The sequence below is a fragment of the Leopardus geoffroyi genome, chromosome B4 (assembly GCF_018350155.1).
Source record: "Leopardus geoffroyi isolate Oge1 chromosome B4, O.geoffroyi_Oge1_pat1.0, whole genome shotgun sequence".
Lineage (NCBI taxonomy): Eukaryota > Metazoa > Chordata > Mammalia > Carnivora > Felidae > Leopardus > Leopardus geoffroyi.
The window spans coordinates 24989022-25012287 of NC_059341.1; the positions used below are offsets into that span (position 1 = coordinate 24989022).

Here is a 23266-nt window from a genome sequence, read left to right on the forward strand (position 1 = left end):
TAATTACTATTACTGGATACTATAGGCTCATCAGTTTTTATCCTTTTTCATGTCCAGTATGTATTTTTTTATTTTACTTTTAATTGGTATGCATAGAAAGATGAAAGGTAGCTTTAACTGAATAGACTTTTCCTTTAATGAGGAAAAGTTACAGGTGGGTGACAAAAAAGAAAGAGATGTGCCTTAGATTCACACAAGACTAGGTTTATTCATAGCTTTCCTACTTGCTAGGTGTTGTGACCTTGGGAGCGTTACGTATCATCACTAAATATGTTTCCTGATATGAAAAGGAGGATAATAATACACCCTTCAAGGGTGGTTGTGCGTAAATTATATTTTATATACATAGCATTTAATTTAGTGCCTACCATATGCTTATCAGCATCGTTAACTATAGTTATGCCTATTTTATTAGCATTCACATTAAAATATTATCATTTTAAGCCTGCAGATAGTTTTTATACTTACTTGACCTCTAGATGGCTTTGAAGTGCACTGTATCAGATTAAGGAAGACATGGGGAATTCTTTTTTAAAATCTTTACCTATTCAGATAAGTGACCACATAGTTTCTTGTTTATCAAAGGACTTTAAATTAGCAACTCTATAATACATTACCCAAGTGGGACAAGAAGCTCCCTTTTGTCCCTTCATTTTAGTCTTGGAGATAATTTACAAAGATGAACACTTGAACATGTAAATGGTTGATTCTGAACAGACAGGCAAGATATTAACCTGATAAAGTATATCGAAATTAGTTGTTTAAATAACTCTAAATTCCTAAGAGTGAAGTTATCTCTGTTATTTTAGAACAGCCCTCATGCTTGCTGTAAATTATGAATCAACAAATGTAGTCAGGCTTGTTCTTCAGCAAGGTATTGATCCCTTTCCTCAAGATGTGTATGCATGGACTGCAGATGAATATGCTTATATTAAGGGTTTTGATCTGTGTTTGCATCAAAATGCTAGTTATTACTAACCTGAGGTTTAAAATAATTTAACTGTTAACTTCGTACGTAACAAATGGGATTTCGTAGTTTGGTCAGGCAGTTTTGGAATGGCAGTTGGTTAGTCCACAACATTAGCCAGAAATCAAGCAAAGGACTAGACTAGTTGGAAGTAGAAATGTGTGCAGGATTCTTTATCTCAGGACTTTTGAGACCTTTATCCTTAAGGATCCTAATCTTACCCCTTTCGTTTCAAGTATAACCCCTATGCATGGGGTACAAATAATGTTACATCTCTGTGTTTTCTAACTAGTAACTTGGGTCTTGAAATGTTCAGTTGTGTGGAAAACCCTGTACTTTCCTTTGAGAGCTACCTCCTGTACTCTCTCCCTTGAATTTTCCAAGAACCAGAGGAGCACCCTAAGACCAAAGAGACAGTCCTCTTTCACAAGTCGTAGGGAGGGGAAAAAAGAACATCCTGATCATTCTACTGTTTCCTTTGATTCTGTTGCTGCGGCATTGCTGTTGAAACTGGTGCTGCAGTCTGGTCGTGATTGGCCTTTGCTCCCAGGATTCCCTTGCTGATCCAGATTTTTCAGTCTTCATGGTGATCCACACTTAGATTTCAAAGTTACAAAGTTTCTTTTGTTCACTGCACATGCAGCACAAATGCTCAGCAGCTATCCCAAAGCACCAGCACCCTGTTCTGGCAGCTGGGCCTCCTGGCTTTAGTCATACACCCCTTTCCCTACACACTCAAAAACCTTATGTGGAACCCATATCTTAGCCTAGACTTTCATTATGAGTTACCCTCTGAGGATCTTGTTTCTCTTTTTTTGCCAGAAGATGTTAGTTGGGACCATTCTAAGCTGTCAGAGATGTTGAAATAATGCTGCAGGAAGAGATGGGACTTCCCTTTCTCCTTTGTTAGATCTGTACCCCTGCCTTTTTTTTTTTTTTTTTTTTTTTTTTTTTAAAGCATGGAGCCTAACATGGGGCTCAAACTCATGACCCTGAGATCAAGACCCAAGTTGAGATCAAGAGCTGGATGCTCAACTGACTGAGTCCCTGCACCCCCTGTACCCCCACTTTAAATCCTGTGAAGCAGGTGCCCCTGTACCCCTGATTTAAATCCTGTGGAGCATCTTTTCTGAGGTCATGGAAGGTCTCATGTTGCCCTTCCCAGAGTAATGAGCATCAATCACCTTGCCTGAGAGGCCATGTTTTGGGTGTAATATCTTATTAAATCCTTTTATCAACCTTGTAAAATAAGGCAGTAAGATACTTGTTTTATAGAGGAAGATTTTGAGCCAAAGAGAAGTGGCTTATCCAAGAACAAATAGCTATTGGTTATAGAGCTAGGACTCCTGAGTCAAAACACTTCCACAATGGCAAGCTAATTCTAATTATTATTATTATTTTTTTAAGGTTTATTTACTTTTGATAGAGAGGGACAGAGTGTGAGCTGGGGGTGGTTGCAGAGAGAGAAGGAGATACAGAATCCGAAGCAGGCTCCAGACTCTGAGCTATCAGCACAGAGTCCGATGCAGGGCTCAAACCCATAAACCGTGAGATCATGACCGGAGCTGAAGTTGGATGCTTAACCACCCAGGTGCCCCTGGCAAAGTAATTCTAATTTACTAAGCTATAATGCCCTGAATTCATGACTCGTTCATCTTACTGTTTTTTCTTCTTTAAGTACATACTTAATGAAAAGTGTATAGAACGTACAAATTTGAAGTATATGGGGTAATTCCAAGTTTTGGTATTTGCTCTGATGTTATTTGAAATAATCTAAGAATTTGATATATTTGGTAAATGTTTTTCATATCAGTATTACAATAGTAATATTATTTATCACTTTTTTATACATAGCAATTACGAAATAATTTGCAGACATAAAGAAGAAATCATGCTTAAAAATTCTTTGCAAAATAGCAATCCAGGTAAGACTTTACATAGTGAATTGCTCTTGGTGGTCCTAACATAGGTAAAGTCAGAATTAGGAAGTTTTGATAATGAAAGAACAATGAAGAAAAAAACACCAATGTGTAAATTGCATGTGTATTGTTTTCTTTCTTAATTTCTTTCTTTATAGTCTAATATTCAGAATTATTTAAGAAGTTAACTATAGGTAATTGAAAACATGAGGCTGTATTATCTGAAAAGAAATTCATTATTTTAGTCATGTCCCCTAAAATACCATATGATATCTTTGTGTAAGTAAGAAAAACATATTTTTAAAAAATATTTATTTAATTTTGAGAGAGAAAGAGAGAGAGTGAGCAGGAGGGAGGCAGAGGGAGGTAGACAGAGGATCCAAAGCAGGCTCCACCACTGATAGCAGATAGCCCGATGTGGGGCTTGAGCTCATGAGCTGCGAGATCATGACCTGAGCCAAGGTCAGATGCTTAACGAACTGAGCCACCCAGGTGCCCAAAGAGAAAAGATTTTTAAGTTAGTATCTTTTATGTTTCCTCCATAAGCATATTGTAACAAATGGCACTTGCTATAAAAATGGGTGTTTTATATAATGTTTACAAATGGATTATATTTAGTAAATATTATTACCTAGTGATTTGTCTCTTTAAAAAATGAACCATTCTTTAAAACTGGGAATTCTACAGTACTTTTCTGGTACTGTAAACAAATGGCAAATATTAAGAACTGCAAAACTTAGCTAGTGTGCAGCAATGCCAATGAAATTATTTTTTACAGATAGCTGCCAATAGCACAGAAGAAAAGCAATGCCTTGTTGAGAAGCATAGGTTATTTCACATTTTGTGTCATCAAGGTCTCACCATTATCAACTTCATTCCGCAAATCAAAACAATGAGAGAGGCGCTTGGGTGGCTGCGTCGGTTAAGTGTCCAACTCTTGATTTCAGCTCAGGTCATCATCTCACAGTTGGTGAGTTGGAGTCCTGTGTCAGACTTCTCTGTTGGGCTCTTAGCTGACAGTTCAGAGCCTGCGTGGGATTTTCCCTTTCCTTCTCTCTCTGCCCCTCCCCTGTACATGCATGCTCTGTCTCTCTCAAAATAAACATTTAAAAACAACAACAACAAATCCAGAGTGAGATATGTTGACTTCATTAGAACAATGTTTTTGTCAGTTTGTTGGATAATTGTCATGACGCTGTCATTTTATTACTATAAGATAGTCTGTTGCCATTATTCAAAAGATTATCTTAGTAAGTATTGAAATAGGGTAACTTGGGCTCAAGAAATGTAATAAAATCACAAAAACGTTTCACAATACCAAAAATGCTACTGTTGCTCCCAGATGTGGCACCTAGTGCATTGTGTAATCTGAAAAGTATGAAGAAAGCTTTAACTTGGTAGACTGTTACCAAAGAACTTATGTAGGTTAGTTTTGGAAGTTACAGGAAAGGCAAAGATAGAACAGACAGTGTTTTGATCATTAAGGTGGTCATAAAATAGTTTTCAAAGAAAACATTTTTATTCATTTTCATTTGTCCAGTTAACAAATAACTATTAAGTGCCTTTTAGCTTCTAAGTGTTTTCTGTTGTTGTAGAATACAAACACTCAAAAAACAGTCTCTACACTCCAGGAGTTTGTTACTATCACTGTCAATTTCATTATTTAGTCTATTTAGTGCTTACTAGGTGACAGAGTCTCATAGAGCTTATAATTATCATTGTTATTTTTTATTGGCATTTGTTCCAGTTACCGTAAGTTCACGGTGAAGGATTAGAGTTTTAAAAAACTGGGTAGAATCTAAGGTAAGCATGCAGAGTGAGTAGTAAGTTTGCCAGGTAAAGAGGCAGAATGACATTGTTTCGCAGGAGTAGCATCTATCACGATTACGTGTTTGGTGGAGTACACAGCAGTGCAAAGTCTAAGGGTGTACGAGTGAACTTTGCAGGATTTATGAGCAGTTGGGTGTTGCTGGTATAAAAAGTGTGCTATGGGAATGGTTGGGAATGAGGTGAATACCTAGGTAAGACAAGCTAATGGAAGTTTGTCAGTGCTATAGAAAGGAGTAGATCTTACCTGATAGGCCTTGGGAAGTTTCTTCGGTAGAATGCTTTTAGCGGCAAATAATAGGTGACTTCTAACAGTGACTAAAATAGTAGGAACCAGAAATGTTTTGATGGTTCAGTGATGTCATCAGGATCCCAGTCATCTCTTGTTCAGTTTTGGAGTTGGTGGTATTTTTATTTCTTCTTTCCGGGGTGGCTAATTAGCAACAGCTCCAGGTATCATATTCTCACATGGCAACATCCAGTGGGAGGGAAGGACTGCTTTTCTTTATGTGTTTCTTTTAACTAGGAAGAGGCTTGCAGTAGACTTCCTCTAACATTTTAAAGACTAGGTTACATCACATACTCATTCCTAAACTGGTCCCTGGTAAATCAGGTACTGTGATTAGCTTAGAATAATCCTTTCTCTTTGAAGCCAGGGTGAGGCCACCTTCTTTGTGTATTGAGACAATAAATATCCAAATAAAGTTGTGATTCTCTAGCAAGAATGAAGAATATGGAATGGATCTTAGGGAGGGAGCCAGCAGTATTTGATGCAGGGGTTTTGGAGAATTTGAAGCAGAAGACTAATAAGATTAGATTTGAGTTAGGACACTCTGGTTATGGCATAAAATACAGATCACCAAGCCTTTTTCCTAAAGAGCCAGTGAATATTTTAGGTGATGTGGTCTCTCAGCTCTGCCCTTGTAGTGTGAAAGCAGCCATAGCAATATGTAAGTGAAGACATGGGACTATGCTCCAATAAAACATTATTTACAGAACCAGATGGCAGGTTGGATTTGGCCTGTGGCCGTAGTTTGCTGAACCCTCATATGGAGGATAGATTATAGGAAACCACATAAAGAGACTGGGAGGCAAAGGAAGCTCTTGTTTTCTTAGCCTGGTATTAGTCCATTATGAAACTTTCAGCTGTCTATGTTGAAAACGTCAGGGGGTTCAATTTATTCCATTAAAAATTTTTTTTTTTCTGGGCTTTGTGTCTTTCTCATTTGTTTTGCTTAAAATTTTTTTTATTCATTTAAGAAATAACAGTAATATTTGGTGGCTTTTTTTTTTTTTTTCCCCTGTGAAAATCATCAGTTAAGAACTCATGTTTGACTAGGGCAGTGGCAGGGGAAAGATAAAGCAGAGACAGAAAGAGTATAGTTAATACGAATTTGTGATTCTTGAATATAAAAAGTTAGGGGGTGAGAGAGAACTCTCAGAAGATTCAGAGGTTTCCAGGTTGTGCGCCAGCGTTTAAATTGGACATGAAGAATGAGTAGGACTTTATCAGATGAACAGAGGAGAGCAGCAGGAATGAGGAAGACCAGTAATTTTCTGTATATGTTGAATTTGGTGGAATATCCATGTAGGATATTCTCAGTAATTGGATAATTGAATAATAGGAGTTTCCAGCTGGAGATAGACCTTCAAGATTGGAGGTGCACATTTGAAATAATCTGCTTAGAATTGTTAGGCACAGTCATAGCTTGGATAAAGATTGAGCTTGTCCATGATGGAGAACATGTAGAATGAGAAGGCCAGTGAACAAGCCCTGGGAATACCAATTTAGAGAGGATGGATGGAAGAATGGCAGTTAGTAAAGAAGACTGAGGAGTGCTAGGGAAAAAGGCGAGGAATTAGAGGAAGTGATGTTGAAAAAAATTTTAAAAATTTTAAGGAGGAATATTTTTATCAAATTGCTACAAAGAAAGTTGGATTTAACTTTTAAAAGTTCTCTGGTGGTAATCTTTTCAAAAGAACAATTTTTGAGTTGTAAGGTCTTTTATTTATGTGATTGGTACTTTCTGTGTCCAAATATGGAAAAATAACATATCAACTAAGGTCCTATCTAACTTTTTGTAAATGCAACACCTACCCAAGCAGGGTCAAGGGAAAATGATCTAGCCTGGTGAGTATACTTGCCCAGCATTTTTCCATAATTGTCAAAACCTAGGAGTCAAGTGTGAGGAAAAGTGTTGTCGTTCTTACCTGTTTCTTGTGGGAGTATTTGAGGTTTTCCTCAAGTCCTTGATTAACTCTTCTGGATGAATACTGAAACAAAAATCTGGCAGCAACAGCTGGAAGCCACTGTCAGGCCCTGTCTCTGGAATGGAATCACGATACAGCTGTATTTTTAATAGTTTTAAGTGTTGATCAGAAATAGTTTCCAGAGCAGCAGATTGGAGAAACTGACCTCGTGTCAATATGTTATTGCAGAAAACTAATATAACAAGGAGAAAATGTCAGGTGATGCGCTGAATCTACTAGTTCTCATTAGTTTGGGAATTCTAGTGATGTCAGTAAAAAAGTCAATACGGGATTATTTTTGCTTGTGTCTTTTTTGTTATGTTTGAATACCTGACTGTATTTTGTTAGTGCTGTCTCTCTTTATTTTCTTTTGATTTGCCTTCTTCTGATATCTCTCCTTTTAGTCTCCCTTTCTGAATTTCATCCCTAAAGAAATCTCTAAGGAAAATTGTCTTGGAATCTACTATTAGAATACATTTCTACCATATGCATGTTTAACATATATGTATATTTCCTTCTAAGGCAATGGGCTACCTAATCTAAAGTTTGTGTCATATTTTATGAGTTTCTTATGTGAAACGACTTTCTACCTGTACACACAGTGATAGTGATACTGTCAGTGATGATGGTCTGTCAAGATTGGAAGCATTTTCTGGATTGTCAGGTAGAAATTTTTATTGGGTACAGTTTTAATGTGAACTGCTTTAATATATTTTTCAGAAATTGGTAAGCTGTGACTTAACAAGAATATATGGCCAATTGGAATACCAAGTGTTTGTTTTTTTTTAAACAAAGCATCCATTGGTTTATTTATTTATTTTTTGAGTCTATCAGTTTTTATTTATTTTATTTTATTTTTTTAATATATGAAATTTATTGTCAAATTGGTTTCCATACAACACCCAGTGCTCATCCCAAAAGATGCTCTCTTCAGTACCCATCACCTACCCTCCCCTCCCTCCCACCCGCCATCAACCCTCAGTTTGTTCTCAGTTTTTAAGAGTTTTTTATGCTTTGGCTCTCTCCCACTCTAACCTCTTTTTTTTTTTTTTTCCTTCCCCTCCCCCATGGGTTTCTGTTAAGTTTCTCAGGATCCACATAAGAGTGAAAACATATGGTATCTGTCTTTCTCTGTATGACTTATTTCACTTAGCATAACACTCTCCAGTTCCATCCATGTTGCTACAAAGGGCCATATTTCATTCTTTCTCATTGCCATGTAGTACTCCATTGTGTATATAAACCACAATTTCTTTATCCATTCATCAGTTGATGGACATTTAGGCTCTTTCCATAATTTGGCTATTGTTGAGAGTGCTGCTATAAACATTGGGGTACAAGTGCCCCTATGCATCAGTACTCCTGTGGAATACCAAGTTTTGAACCAGTTATATATAAGATAACTCACTTTGCCTTCCCCCAAATGGGTCCTATTGATCTTTAATTCTCAAATCTCCTCTTTTCAGGGTGGAGTGGATAATTCATCTGACAATTTGGATGCAGTAATTTTGACTTTTTGATTATTTTGGCAATAACTGCCTTTAATGGGTGAACTATATCTTTAATTTTCTAAGAAATCAAGGAAAAGAAAAAAACTATAATCAGTAGTATGTTTTCATACTCTGTCTGATAGTTATGTTTTTTCTAGAACAATCCCTGTTACTTCTTTGATTCCTAGCTGCCAGAAAAATGAACTAAGTCCTAGTTAGTTGGAGAAAATTAACTGATTTTTCATATTTGAGAGGAACTTTTATATGGTAGAACATAGTGGCAATCATCAGGATTCTCTTTTTTTTTTTTCCCTGAGTAAAATAGGATTGTTGCTTGTTTCACACTTTCTCACATCATTATTTCATCTATTCCTTTTATACCTTTCTTCAAATGGATATATAGGAATGTAGGAATTTTCAAGGCAAGTACCAAAAAAAAAGAGATTCCAGGAAAAGTATTCTGTGAAATAACCTTCTGACTGTAACCGTGTATAAGACATCAACCTAAATAACAAAAATTTCATATAACGCAGTTGTGTTAGAGGCCCCCAATGACACCCAGATTTGATTATTCACTAGAAGAGCTCACAGAACTCGGCATATAGTTGTACCCATGCCTGTGGTTTGGTATGGGGACAGGCTAGAAAGGCAAATCAGCACAGAGAAAAGGTGCATGGGGTGAAGTCCAGAGGAGACCAAGCGCAGGCTTCCAGGAATCCTTTCTCTGTGGAGTTAGCAGGATGTGCTTAATTCCTCCAGCATCAAATTAGGAATGAAAGTGAAATGTTGTCTGCCAGTAGGAGTCTTATGGATACTCAGTGCCCGAGGTTTTCATCAAATGCTAATCACATAGGCATCTTCTCCTTAGCATGTACCAAAATTCCAGGTTTCCAGAAGGAAATCAAGTATACGGCCTTAAGATTGTACCAGCATTTAGGCACAGTGAGCCGCTCTTAACCTGCTAGGGAATGGTGGGAACCCTCCTTAAATCTAAGATCCCAGGTAACAACCAAGGGCTAGTCATTCAAGTAGGATGTTCTGAGGGTAGCAATCTTTGGCCTCTTGGATGAAATCTTTTCTGCGTAGGAATTATAGCCCTAACTTAATTTTTGGTGGTGTCTTAAAATTTTATTTTAATCGCAAGTAATATGATGGTATAACATGGTACTGGTTTCAATTTCATCATCCATATGAAGAAGGTATTTGTACAGAAATTACTAGGGCAATATTAGGTCATTATAATCTTTTTTTATGTGATTAAGCTTTCATTGTGATTCTTAGATACGATAAACATAATGATTTTTGATTTAAAATTAGAATAAAATCCTTAATTATATGGATAACCCAGGTTTGATTCATATAGTGCTGAATCCCTGTTTATAGTTATAAGATATTTGCTCATATTCATCAATTGTTTTCTTGCCTAAGTATACAAATAACTTTTGTATTTTTGTATTTTGCTTTATGTATTTTCATATACTTCAATTTGGGAGATAGTACCCATATTGTGTTACTTTGATCTCTATCTTAATTTTCAAGGTGACTGTATCATGCTTTAATATATGGTAAGAGTAGCTTCAATGGATACCTTTTTTTTTTTTTTTTACATTTAATAAGCCTTATTTTTTACAGCAGTTTTAAGTTCACAGCAAAATATAATAGAAAGTACAGAGAGTCTCCATATACCATACCACACTCCCTTACATGCCTAGCCTCCCCTGTTGTCAACATCTTGCACGACAGTGGTACATTTTTAGTAGTATTTTTTTTTCAGTTCTGTTGTTTAGTTTTGAGCGAGAGAGGATGCATGAGTGTGAGCAGCCAAGGGGCAGAGAAAGAGGGGAGAAAGAATCCTGTGCTGTCAGCACAGAGCCTGATGCAGGACTTGATCCCATGAACTGTGAGATCATAACCTGAGCTCAGATCAAGAGTTGGACGCTTAACCAACTGAACCACCCAGGCACCCTGACAACAGTGGTGCATTTTATATTGATACTAACTCATCATTTTCAGGCAAAGTCTCTAATTTGCATTAGTGTTCAGCCTTGGTGTTATACATTCTATGAGTTTTAACAAACGTATAATGATGTGAATCCACCTTTGTGGTATCGTGTGAAAGAGTTTCACTGCCTTAAAAGTCCTCTGTGCTGTGCCCCTTTATCCCTACATTCACCCCAACCCTTACCTCCATAGTCTTGCTCTTTCCAGAGTGTCATATAGTTAGAATCATACAGTGGATATGTTTGAATGTTTAGAAAATTAAAATTCCCCGGTAATTGAATGTAGGCATTCAAGATATTCTTTGCCCTTTGTTTTGTTTTGTTGCTCATCAGTAGAGGATCTGATGACATATGCCTTACATGAAAAAAAGCATGATTTCTCTAGATGTGTGTCACCTAATGGGGAGGGTTGAGAAAAATGACGTCATGAACCACTACATAGCACTAACATTGGGATCATCCTCCTCTGTGATATATGGTGGGTCTAGATAGACTCTCTAGCAATGGAAGGAGACAGTCTCAAGAGGTTAGAACTTTATAAAACTGGAATCCTGAGTCTTTACTTACCTTGCCATTGGAAATAAGGCCAGGGAGAGTCTGTTTGCTATGGTTTTGCCATGCTGCAAAGTGCAATAGCTATAGACCACACTTTGTGAGGGGGTGTTTCATCCTAAAACTGAACAGTCTCTGCTGAAGAGCTGGGGAAGTTCTGCCATGTTACAGCAAAATAAAGATACTCTCTTTTAACTCCTCTAGTAGTGGAAGTCCAGAAAAATCATGCTAGTTTAAGTTTGACATTGTCAGCTTATGATAATCATTCTCCTAACGATACCATTTTCCTCCAGTGTCATAGGGTCAGTCAGGTATGGTCACTGTAAACATCAGTTCACTTGTAGGTATCAAATTCTGATAACAACCATTCTTGCTTTTGGTCAGTATAGAAGAGAAAGTAAGATTTCTTAGTGCATTAAGCCTACCAGTCGTATAATTACCATTCAGTGTAGTGTGGTTTCCAGGTGTGGTCCCAAAGGAATACTTTTTAACAAATCATTAGCTGTACACTTTTAATTTCCTATATTTCTTCTAATGTTGATTTAAAATGTATTTTACTTTTTTCTTTAGTAGAAGATAAGAATTCTGAGGAAGACTCTTTAACCAGGTAGGATTTTTATGGATTTTTAAAAATGACATTTGTTGGGGCACCTGGGTGACTCAGTCGGTTAAGTGTCTGACTCTTGATTTCAGCTCAGGTTTGTGAGTTCAAGCCCCATGTCGGGTTTTGTGCTGACAGCCTGCTTGGGTTATTCTCTCTCTCTCTCTCTCTCTCTCTCTCTCTGTGTATTCTCTCTCAAAATATAAATGAAATGAGATGAAAATTATGTGTTGCCTAAGGGAATGCAGAGAAAAAAGCATTTGTTGAGTGTTCTATCCTGGACTAGACACTGTATCATACGCTTAACATCTGTTAAATTATATAGTCATTGTATAGCTTTGCAAAGTAGCTGTGTTATTGTAGCCTACTTTTTATTACTTTGGCAGCTGTGGTTCAGGGAGGTTGATTACTCGACCCATGATTCCATTGTTAATGAGTAGCTGACCCGGGGGTTTGCCTGTCAGCCTGTGTAGCTTCCACATCCATTCTTTGGTTCCTCAGCAGCACTGGGATTAAGATACAGATCCTAGTCAGATCAACTCAGAATGTCAAAATTAATGATGTATGAACTCTAATTTAGAGTGTTCTTAAGAAACCAGGTGAGTCCAAGGATTTGCCCTAATATATTTGACCACTAGTGATAACTAGAAGTAATTAGTGCAGTGGTAACTAGTCTCTTGTTTTTACCACCAGAGATTTTAGGGTGGATCTCAGCTATGGCCATGGTATCACAGCTTTTCCATAAGGAAGATCTAATCAGGCAGGTTCTTAGATGTAGTGATATCTCCTCTTCTTGAGATGAATTAGTTTTCTGTAAGTGAAGGATATCTAGGTGTAGACCATGTTACGTTAATTAAATTCAGCATCTATTTAGAGGATATTTCTTTTCTTTTTCTTTTTTTTTCAATACATGAAATTTATTGTCAAATTAGTTTCCATACAACACCCAGTGCTCATCCCAAAAGATGCCCTCCTCAATACCCATCACCTACCCTCCCTCCGTCCCACCCCCCCATCAACCCTCAGTTTGTTCTGTTTTTAAGAGTCTCTTATGGTTTGGCTCTCTCCCACTCTAACCTCTTTTTTTTTTTTTTTTTCCTTCCCCTCCCCCATGGGTTTCTGTTAAGTTTCTCAGGATCCACATAAGAGTGAAAACATATGGTATCTGTCTTTCTCTGTATGGCTTATTTCACTTAGCATAACAATCTCCAGTTCCATCCACATTGCTACAAAGGGCCATATTTCGTTCTTTCTCATTGCCATGTAGTACTCCATTGTGTATATAAACCACAATTTCTTTATCCATTCATCAGTTGATGGACATTTAGGCTCTTTCCATAATTTGGCTATTGTTGAGAGTGCTGCTATAAACATTGGGGTACAAGTGCCCCTATGCATCAGCACTCCTGTATCCCTTGGATAAATTCCTAGCAGTGCTATTGCTGGGTCATAGGGTAGGTCTATTTTTAATTTTCTGAGGAACCTCCACACTGTTTTCCAGAGTGGCTGCACCAGTTTGCATTCCCACCAACAGTGCAAGAGGGTTCCCGTTTCTCCACATCCTCGGCAGCATCTATAGTCTCCTGATTTGTTCATTTTGGCCACTCTGACTGGCATGAGGTGATACCTGAGTGTGGTTTTGATTTGTATTTTCCTGATGAGGAGCGACGTTGAGCATCTTTTCATGTGCCTGTTGGCCATCCGGATATCTTTAGAGAAATGTCTATTCATGTTTTCTGCCCATTTCTTCACTGGGTTATTTGTTTTTCGGGTGTGGAGTTTGGTGAGCTCTTTATAGATTCTGGATACTAGCCCTTTGTCTGATATGTCATTTGCAAATATCTTTTCCCATTCCGTTGGTTGCCTTTTAGTTTTGTTGGTTGTTTCCTTTGCTGTGCAGAAGCTTTTTATCTTCATAAGGTCCCAGTAGTTCATTTTTGCTTTTAATTCCCTTGCCTTTGGGGACGTGTCGAGTAAGAGATTGCTACGGCTGAGGTCAGAGAGGTCTTTTCCTGCTTTCTCCTCTAGGATTTTGATGGTTTCCTGTCTCACATTCAGGTCCTTTATCCATTTTGAGTTTATTTTTGTGAATGGTGTGAGAAAGTGGTCTAGTTTCAACCTTCTGCATGTTGCTGTCCAGTTCTCCCAGCACCATTTGTTAAAGAGACTGTCTTTTTTCCATTGGATTTTCTTTCCTGCTTTGTCAAAGATGAGTTGGCCATACGTTTGTGGGTCTAGTTCTGGGGTTTCTATTCTATTCTATTCCATTGGTCTATGTGTCTGTTTTTGTGCCAATACCATGCTGTCTTGATGATGACAGCTTTGTAGTAGAGGCTAAAGTCTGGGATTGTGATGCCTCCTGCTTTGGTCTTCTTCTTCAAAATTACTTTGGCTATTCGGGGCCTTTTGTGGTTCCATATGAATTTTAGAATTGCTTGTTCTAGTTTCAAGAAGAATGCTGGTGCAATTTTGATTGGGATTGCATTGAATGTGTAGATAGCTTTGGGTAGTATTGACATTTTGACAATATTTATTCTTCCAATCCATGAGCAGGGAATGTCTTTCCTTTTCTTTATATCTTCAATTACCTTCATAAGCTTTGTATAGTTTTCAGCATACAGATCTTTTACATCTTTAGTTAGATTTATTCCTAGGTATTTTATGCTTCTTGGTGCAATTTTGAATGGGATCAGTTTCTTTATTTGTCTTTCTGTTGCTTCATTGTTAGTGTATAAGAATGCAACTGATTTCTGTACATTGATTTTGTATCCTGCCACTTTGCTGAATTCATGTATCAGTTCTAGCAGACTTTTGGTGGAGTCTATCGGATTTTCCATGTATAATATCATGTCATCTGCAAAAAGTGAAAGCTTGACTTCATCTTTGCCAATTTTGATGACTTTGATTTCCTTTTGTTGTCTGATTGCTGATGCTAGAACTTTCAACACTATGTGAAACAACAGCGGTGAGAGTGGGCATCCCTGTCGTGTTCCTGATCTCAGGGATAAAGCTCTCAGTTTTTCCCCATTGAGAATGATGTTAGCTGTGGGCTTTTCATAAATGGCTTTTATGATGTTTAAGTATGTTCCTTCTATCCCGACTTTCTCAAGCGTTTTTATTAAGAAAGGGTGCTGGATTTTGTCAAAGGCCTTTTCTGCATCGATTGACAGGATCATATGGTTCTTATCTTTTCTTTTATTCATGTGATGTATCACGTTGATTGATTTGCGAATGTTGAACCAGCCCTGCATCCCAGGAATGAATCCCACTTGATCATGGTGAATAATTCTTTTTATATGCTGTTGAATTCGATTTGCTAGTATCTTATTGAGAATTTTTGCATCCATATTCATCAGGGATATTGGTCTGTAGTTCTGTTTTTTTATTGGGTCTCTGTCTGGTTTAGGAATCAAAGTAATACTGGCTTCATAGAATGAGTCTGGAAGTTTTCCTTCCCTTTCTATTTCTTGGAATAGCTTGAGAAGGATAGGTATTATCTCTGTTTTAAACGTCTGGTAGAACTCCCCTGGGAAGCCATCTGGTCCTGGACTCTTATTTGTTGGGAGATTTTTGATAACCGATTCAATTTCTTTGCTGGTTATGGGTCTGTTCAAGTTTTCTACTTCCTCCTGATTGAGTTTTGGAAGAGTGTGGGTGTTTAGGAATTTGTCCATTTCTTCCAGGTTGTCCAATTTGTTGGCATATAATTTTTCATAGTATTCCCTGATAATTGTTTGTATCTCTGAGGGATTGGTTGTAATAATTCCATTTTCATTCATGATTTTATCTATTTGGGTCATCTCCCTTTTCTTTTTGAGAAGCCTGGCTAGAGGTTTGTCAATTTTGTTTATTTTTTCAAAAAACCAACTCTTGGTTTCGTTGATCTGCTCTACAGTTTTTTTAGACTCTATATTGTTTATTTCTGCTCTGATCTTTATTATTTCTCTTCTTCTGCTGGGTTTAGGCTGCCTTTGCTGTTCTGCTTCTGTTTCCTTTAGGTGTGCTGTTAGATTTTGTATTTGGGATTTTTCTTGTTTCTTGAGATAGGCCTGGATGCAATGTATTTTCCTCTCAGGACTGCCTTCTCTGCATCCCAGAGCGTTTGGATTGTTGTATTTTCATTTTGTTTGTTTCCATATATTTTTTAATTTCTTCTCTAATTGCCTGGTTGACCCACTCATTCTTTAGTAGGGTGTTCTGTAACCTCCATGCTTTTGGAGGTTTTCCAGACTTTTTCCTGTGGTTGATTTCAAGCTTCATAGCATTGTGGTCTGAAAGTATGCATGGTATAATTTCAATTCTTGTAAACTTATGAAGGGCTGTTTTGTGACCCAGTATATGATCTATCTTGGAGAATGTTCCATGTGCACTCGAGAAGAAAGTATATTCTGTTGCTTTGGGATGCAGAGTTCTAAATATATCTGTCAAGTCCATCTGATCCAATGTATCATTCAGGGCCCTTGTTTCTTTATTGACCGTGTGTCTAGATGATCTATCCATTTCTGTAAGTGGAGTGTTAAAGTCCCCTGCAATTACCACATTCTTATCAATAAGGTTGCTTATGTTTGTGAGTAATTGTTTTATATATTTGGGGGCTCCGGTATTCAGCACATAGACATTTATAATTGTTAGCTCTTCCTGATGGATAGACCCTGTAATGATTATATAATGCCCTTCTTCATTTCTTGTTACAGCCTTTAATTGAAAGTCTAGTTTGTCTGATATAAGTATGGCTACTCGAGCTTTCTTTTGGCTTCCAGTAGCATGATAAATAGTTCTCCATCCCCTCACTCTCAATCTAACGGTGTCCTCAGATCTAAAATGAGTCTCTTGTAGACAGCAAATAGATGGGTCTTTTTTTTTTATCCATTCTGATACCCTGTGTCTTTTGGTTGGCGCATTTAATCCATTTACATTCAGTGTTATTATAGAAAGATATGGGTTTAGAGTCATTGTGATGTCTGTATGTTTTATGCTTGTAGCGATGTCTCTGGTACTTTGTCTCACAGGATCCCCCTTAGGATCTCTTGTAGGGCTGGTTTAGTGGTGACAAATTCCTTCAGTTTTTGTTTATTTGGGAAGACCTTTATCTCTCCTTCTATTCTAAATGACAGACTTGCTGGATAAAGGATTCTCGGCTGCAGATTTTTTCTGTTCAGCACATTGAAGATCTCGTGCCAATCCTTTCTGGCCTGCCAAGTTTCAAAAGAGAGATCAGTCACGAGTCTTATAGGTCTCCCTTTATATGTGAGGGCATGTTTATCCCTTGCTGCATTCAGAATTTTCTCTTTATCCTTGTATTTTGCCAGTTTCACTATGATATGTCGTGTAGAAGATCGATTCAAGTCTGAAGGGAGTTCTCTGTGCCTCTTGGATTTCAATGCCTTTTTCCTTCCCCAGTTCAGGGAAGTTCTCAGCTATTATTTCTTCAAGTACCCCTTCAGCACCTTTCCCTCTCTCTTCCTCCTCTGGGATACCAATTATGCGTATATTATTTCTTTTTAGTGTATCACTTAGTTCTCTAATTTTCCCCTCATACTCCTGGATTTTTTTATCTCTCTTTTTCTCAGCTTCCTCTTTTTCCATAACTTTATCTTCTAGTTCACCTATTCTCTCCTCTGCCTCTTCAATCCGAGCCGTCGTTGTTTTCATTTTATTTTGCATTTCGTTTAAAGCGTTTTTCAGCTCCTCCTGGCTGTTCCTGAGTCCCTTGATCTCTGTAGCAAGAGATTCTGTGCTGTCCTCTATACTGTTTTCAAGCCCAGCGATTAATTTTATGACTATTTTTCTAAATTCACTTTCTGTTATATTATTTAAATCCTTTTTGATCAGTTCATTGGCTGTTGTTATTTCCTGGAGATTCTTTTGAGAGGAATTCTTCCGCTTGGTCATTTTGGATAGTCCCTGGAGTGGTGCGGTCCTGCAGGGCACTTCCCCTGTGCTGTGGTGTATAACTGGAGTTGGTGGGCGGAGCCACAGTCAGACCTGATGTCTGCCCCCAGCCCACCGCTGGGGCCACAGTCAGACTGGTGTGTGCCTTCTCTTCCCCTCTCCTAGGGGCGGGATTCACTGTGGGGTGGTGTGGCCCGTCTGGGCTACTTGCACACTGGCAGTCTTGTGGTGCTGGGGGTCTGGCGTATTAGCTGGGGTGGGTAGGCAAGGTGCATGGGGGCAGGAGGGGCAGGCTTAGCTTGCTTCTCCTTAGGTGATCCACTTCAGGAGGGGCCCTGTGGCAGCAGGAGGGAGTCAGACCCGCTGCCGGAGGGTTGGCTCCGCAGAAGCACAGCGTTGGGTGTTTGCGGGGATCAAGCAATTTCCCTGGCAGGAACTGGTTCCCTTTGGGATTTTGGCTGGGGGATGGGCGAGGGAGATGGCGCTGATGAGCGCCTTTGTTCCCCAACAAACTGAGCTCTGTCGTCCGGGGGCTCAGAAACTCTCCCTCCCTTTGTCCTCCAGCCTTCCCGCTTTCCGAGCAGAGCTGTTAACTTATGACCTCCCAGATGCTAAGTTGCGCTAGCTGTTGGAACACACTCCGTCCGGCCCCTCTGCTTTTGCAAGCCAGACTCGGGGGCTCTGCTTGGCCGGCAGGCCGCCCTTCCGCCCTGGCTCCCTCCTGCCAGTCCGTCACCACGCACCGCCTCTCCGCCCTTCCTACCCTCTTCCGTGGGCCTCTCGTCTGCGCTTGGCTCCGGAGACTCCGTTCTGCTAGTCTTCTGGTGGTTTTCTGGGTTAGTTAGGCAGGTGTAGGTGGAATCTAAGTGATCAGCAGGACGCTCGGTGAGCCCAGTGTCCTCCTATGCTGCCATCTTCCACTGCATTGAGGATATTTCTATCTGACCTCTGTTTCCTAACTTCCCAGTCTGGTTTTCCCTTTGAGCTAGTACCCTTGACTAGTTCTAGGAAGCTTTTTCTTTTTTTGTAGACTTTTTTCCCCATGACTTTTCTGTACTATGTTTTTGCTTTTTTACTTTCTTCTCTGCTTTTCTTGGTATTTCTTTTTTTTTCATTATTTTTTCCACTTCTGCCAACTAAGGACTCTCCATTTTTCCAGAGGCCAAATCAAAAGCACATAGAATCTCAAGATTTAGGGAATCTCAGAGATTAATTCATAAAAATACCCTCTGGTATTTCAACCCATGTTTAACCTCCTTGCCAAATGGTTGTTTACATGGAGAATTTGAAACTCAAAAGAGATTGAAGTGACCTATTTGGATATGATGAGTGACAGAAATGACAATTAAATTCAGGTTTCTTTCTTTTATTTTTTTCATCTTACAGGCAAATGTTTTAATAATAGAAAGCTGGGGAGTGGGCCTAATGAATACAATGAAGGAGGGTAAGAATCGAATTAGCAGAGGAGACCAGGTTTCAAGAAGAACAACACTGAGTTGGATAGGAATAAGAGTTTTAGATAAGATGTCAGGATATTGAGGTTTATGCCAAGTTAGATAAAGGTGAATGACAGGAATGAAGGACCCAGGATTGTGGGAGTTGTTTAGAAAGGCATATTCAAATAGAGAGTTCAAGAGGGTCCTGAACAGGGTTCTGCTTTTGTGTGTGTTGGTTTCATTGAAGGTGCGAGCATACTTCAGATTTTCTGTTGAGAGATTAAAAATCATTTGAGCTGCTGGGAAGAGTCTGTTTACAGCAAATAGAAATATGATATCATCTACCTCCACCCCAACTTAGGGAGGATGGCTTAGATCCTTTCAAGGAATTGAGGGGCGGGGGTGGAGATTCTTAACTATAGAGATATATGGCCCAAGGTAAGCTGTCTCCTCACTCTACCTCTTTTCCTAAGTCTGTAATGCCCTTCCCATGTACCTGTAGGGCTGGGCAGGGGTAGGACTGACTTGTCAAATCAGTAAGGGAGCTTCATCTGGATAGGTGATAACATGCCCATGTTGAGGTGACTGTGGATGACTGAGACTCCCAATTAGCTTGTTCTCCAGGAGCAGGACATGGCTCCTACCCTCAGTCATTTGAGCCTATCCTTGTTTTAGGAGTCTGTGCCTTCACAGGCTAAAGATTTAAAGGTTGGAGAATGCCTCTGAACCGTGCTGAAGAGTGATGTAGGAGTGGGAGCTCATAGGGAAGAAAATATTCAGGCAGCGTATAGAGAAATAGAGGCACAACTACCAGGACCATTTTTATAGCAGTCTCTCTCCTTGGGTATCTGAATGCCCCTGAAGGTTTCTAAGGTCTTGCTAGTTATATGGACTTAAATAAAGCAAGACCAGTGTAGGAAAAAAAGTTGGACTTGATAATTTTTAATCTTTTAATCTCTGGTTAGTACTTCCACTAATAACACAGAAACTTGTTCTTTAACTTTGGTATATTTACTTAAACTGAGGTCTGCTTGACACACAATGTAATATGTGATTCAACAACTCTGTATGTTACACTATGCTTGCCATAAGTGTAGCTCCCATCTGTTAATGTATAATGCTATTACAATACCAGTGACTATATTCCGTATGCTGTACGTTTGATGCTTGTGATTTATTCTTTCTATAACTGGAAACCTGAACTTCCCTCTCCCCTTCACCCATTTTGTCCATCTCCCAACCTCCCCTCCCTTTGGCAAGTCAATTTTCTGTATTTATGGGTCTGTTTCTGCTTTTTCTCTGTTCACTTGTTCCCTTTTTTAGATCCTACATATAAGTGATATCATATAGGATTTCTGTCTAGGTATATCCATGATGTTGCAGATGGCAAGATCTCATTCTGTTTTATAGCTGCGTGATATTCCATTGTATGTGTGTGCGTGTGCGTGTGTGTGTATGTGCGTGTGTGTGTGTGGTCTGTTCGTGTATTGGTGGACACTTGGGTTGCTTCCATATCTTGTCTATTGTAAATAATGCTGCAATAAAGATAGGGGTGCATATATCTTTTCAAATAAGTATTTTCATTTTCCTTGGGTAAATAAATACCCAGTAGTGGAATTACTGGATCATATGGTATTTCTATTTTTAATCTTGAGGAACCTCCATACTGGTTTTCACAGTGGCTGTCCCAATATACATCCCATCACCAGTGCACAAAGGTTCTTTTTTCTCCACACCCTTACCAACACTTGTTTTTTGCACTTTGAATTTTACCCATTCTGACATGTGTAAGGTGATAAGTCTTTGTGGTAACTTTTATACATATAATTTTCAACCATTTCAGAGAATTCCCTCCCTGTCACACTTAGTTATAGAAACTCAGACTGGGCCTTTCCTGGATATTTCACAGGTTAGAAGATGTGGAGGCAAAATAGATGAGTGAAAGCTTTTTTAAAACAGGGTCCAAATTTTGAACAACCTGTTTGAACAACCTGGAAACTATAACACACTGATGAAAGAAATTGAAGATGATGGAAAGAAATAGACATCTGATGCTCATAGATTGGAAGAATACACATTTTTAAACTGTCTACACTACCCAAAGCAATCTAAAGATTTAATGCAATCCCTATCATTTTTCACAGAAGTAGACAAACAATCCTAAATGTTGTATAGAACCACAAAACACCTTGAGTGGCCAAAGCAATATTGAAAAAGAAAAACTGGAGGTATCACAAGCTCAGATTTCAAGTTTTATTCCAAAGCTGTAGTAATCAAAACAGTATGGTTGGTACTGGCATAAAAATAGTCACATAGCTCAATGGAATAGAACCAAAAACCCAGAAATAAATCCACAACTGTATGGGCAGTTAATCTTCAACAAACAGGAAAGACTATCCAGTGGGGGAAAAGGCAGTCTCTTCAATAAATAGTGTTGGTAGAACTGGACAAGCCTCATGCCAAAGAATGAAACTGGACCAATTTCTTTACCATACACAAAAATAAACTCAAAATGAATTAAAGACTTAATATGAGACCTGAAACCATAAAAATCCTTGAAGAGAGTACAGGCCGTCATTTCTCTGACTTTGGCTGTAGCAACATTTTTCTAGTTTGTCTCCTGAGCCAAGGGAAGTAAAGTAACAATAAACTATGGGGACTACATCTAAAGAAAAAAACTTTTGCACAGTGAAGGAAACAGAACTAAAAGGTACCCTATGGAATGGGACCTATCCAGTAATGGGTTAGTGACCTATCCAGTAATGACCTATTTGCAAATGACCTATCCAGTAATGGGTTAGTAATCAAAATGTATAAAGAATTCATGCAACTCAACATTCTTCCCCCCCAAAAAAGCCCAGTTTACAAATGAGCAGAAGACATAAAGAGACATTTTTCCAAAGACAACACACAGATGGTCAACAGACACATGAAGAGATGCTCCTCAAAACTACAAGGAGTTACCACCTCACACCTGTCCCAGTGGCTAAACTCCAGCAAGTGTTTGCGAGGATGTGGAGACAAAGGAAACCTCTTGCACTGTTGGTGGAAATGCAAATGGCTGCGGCCCCTGTGGAAAACAGTATGGAGGTTCCTCCAAAAATTAAAAACAGAACTATCCTATGATCCAGTAATTGCACTACTGGATACTAACCAAAAGAATACAAAAACACGAATTCAGTGGGACACTCGTGCCCCTGTATTTATTGCAGCATTATTTACAATAGCCAGCGCAAGTGTCCATTGACAGATTAGTGAATAAAGAAGTTGTATGTGTGTGTGCATGTGTGTTGGTATATGTATATCTATCTATATATATCTATACATATCTATGTGTAGATATATACATATATATCTATATATGTATACCTATATATAGGTTATATATAAGGTATATATATAAGATATATAATATATCTTATATATATAATATATATTATACCATACATATACACCTTATATATATATATATATATATATATATATACATATATATATGTAAGGTATTTATCTATACCTTATAGATCTTATATATCTATATATATAGATCTTATATAGATCTTATATCTTATATAGATCTTATATTTTATATCTATATATAGATCTTATATATGTATATGTTACCACATATACATATATATGTATATCTATCTATATATACATATATAGATATGTATAGATATATATATAGATATACATACACACGCACACAATGGAATATTACTCAACCACAAAACAATGAAATCTTGCCATTTGCAATGACCAGGATGGAGCCCGAGAGTAGTATGCTAAGCGAAATCAGAGAAAGACAAATACCATATGATTTTACTCATGTAGAATTTGTAAAACAACAAATGAGCAAGGGGAGAAAAAAAAGGGAGAGACAAACCAAGAAACAGGCTCTTAACTGCAGAGAACAAACAGATGGTTACCAGAGAGGAGGTGAGTGGTGGGAGGGGTGAAATAGGTGATGGGGATGAAGGAGTGCCCTTGTCATGATGAGCACGGGGTGAGTATGGAATTGGTGAATCACTATATTGTACAACTTAAACTAATATAACACTGAATGTTAATATTACTGGAATTAAAATAAAACTTAATGAAAAAACACACCAAATTTTAATTATATCAAGAAACATCATTTAATAAACAGCTGACCTTTCACTTCAGTTTTTAAAAATAAATGAACATGTTTTTGTTGTATATTTTTGTTCTAAAGGCTTTCCGACAAACCTGGTATTGATGATTCATGGCCTACATCAGATAGCGAAGACTTAGATTTTGGTACCAAGGTAAAGTACTCTCTTGTGAAACTCACTTCCCTGCTCTGAA

General features: G+C 38.2%; 1 protein-coding gene across 13 annotated transcripts in view; it reads left to right on the top strand.

Moving 5' to 3' along the window:
- The window catches only part of ANKRD26 (ankyrin repeat domain containing 26), a 106681-nt gene that overhangs the window by 13387 nt on the left and 70028 nt on the right, over positions 1 to 23266 (top strand). For 8 of the 13 annotated variants that reach the window (XM_045466324.1, XM_045466332.1, XM_045466334.1 and 5 more), the window contains 3 exons: positions 2822 to 2892; positions 11576 to 11612; positions 23154 to 23226. In XM_045466324.1, the coding sequence (XP_045322280.1) occupies positions 2822 to 2892; positions 11576 to 11612; positions 23154 to 23226 (181 nt within the window). The remainder of the gene's footprint in view (positions 1 to 2821; positions 2893 to 11575; positions 11613 to 23153; positions 23227 to 23266) is intronic. The other 5 variants (XM_045466326.1, XM_045466330.1, XM_045466331.1 and 2 more) reach the window with 2 other exon arrangements.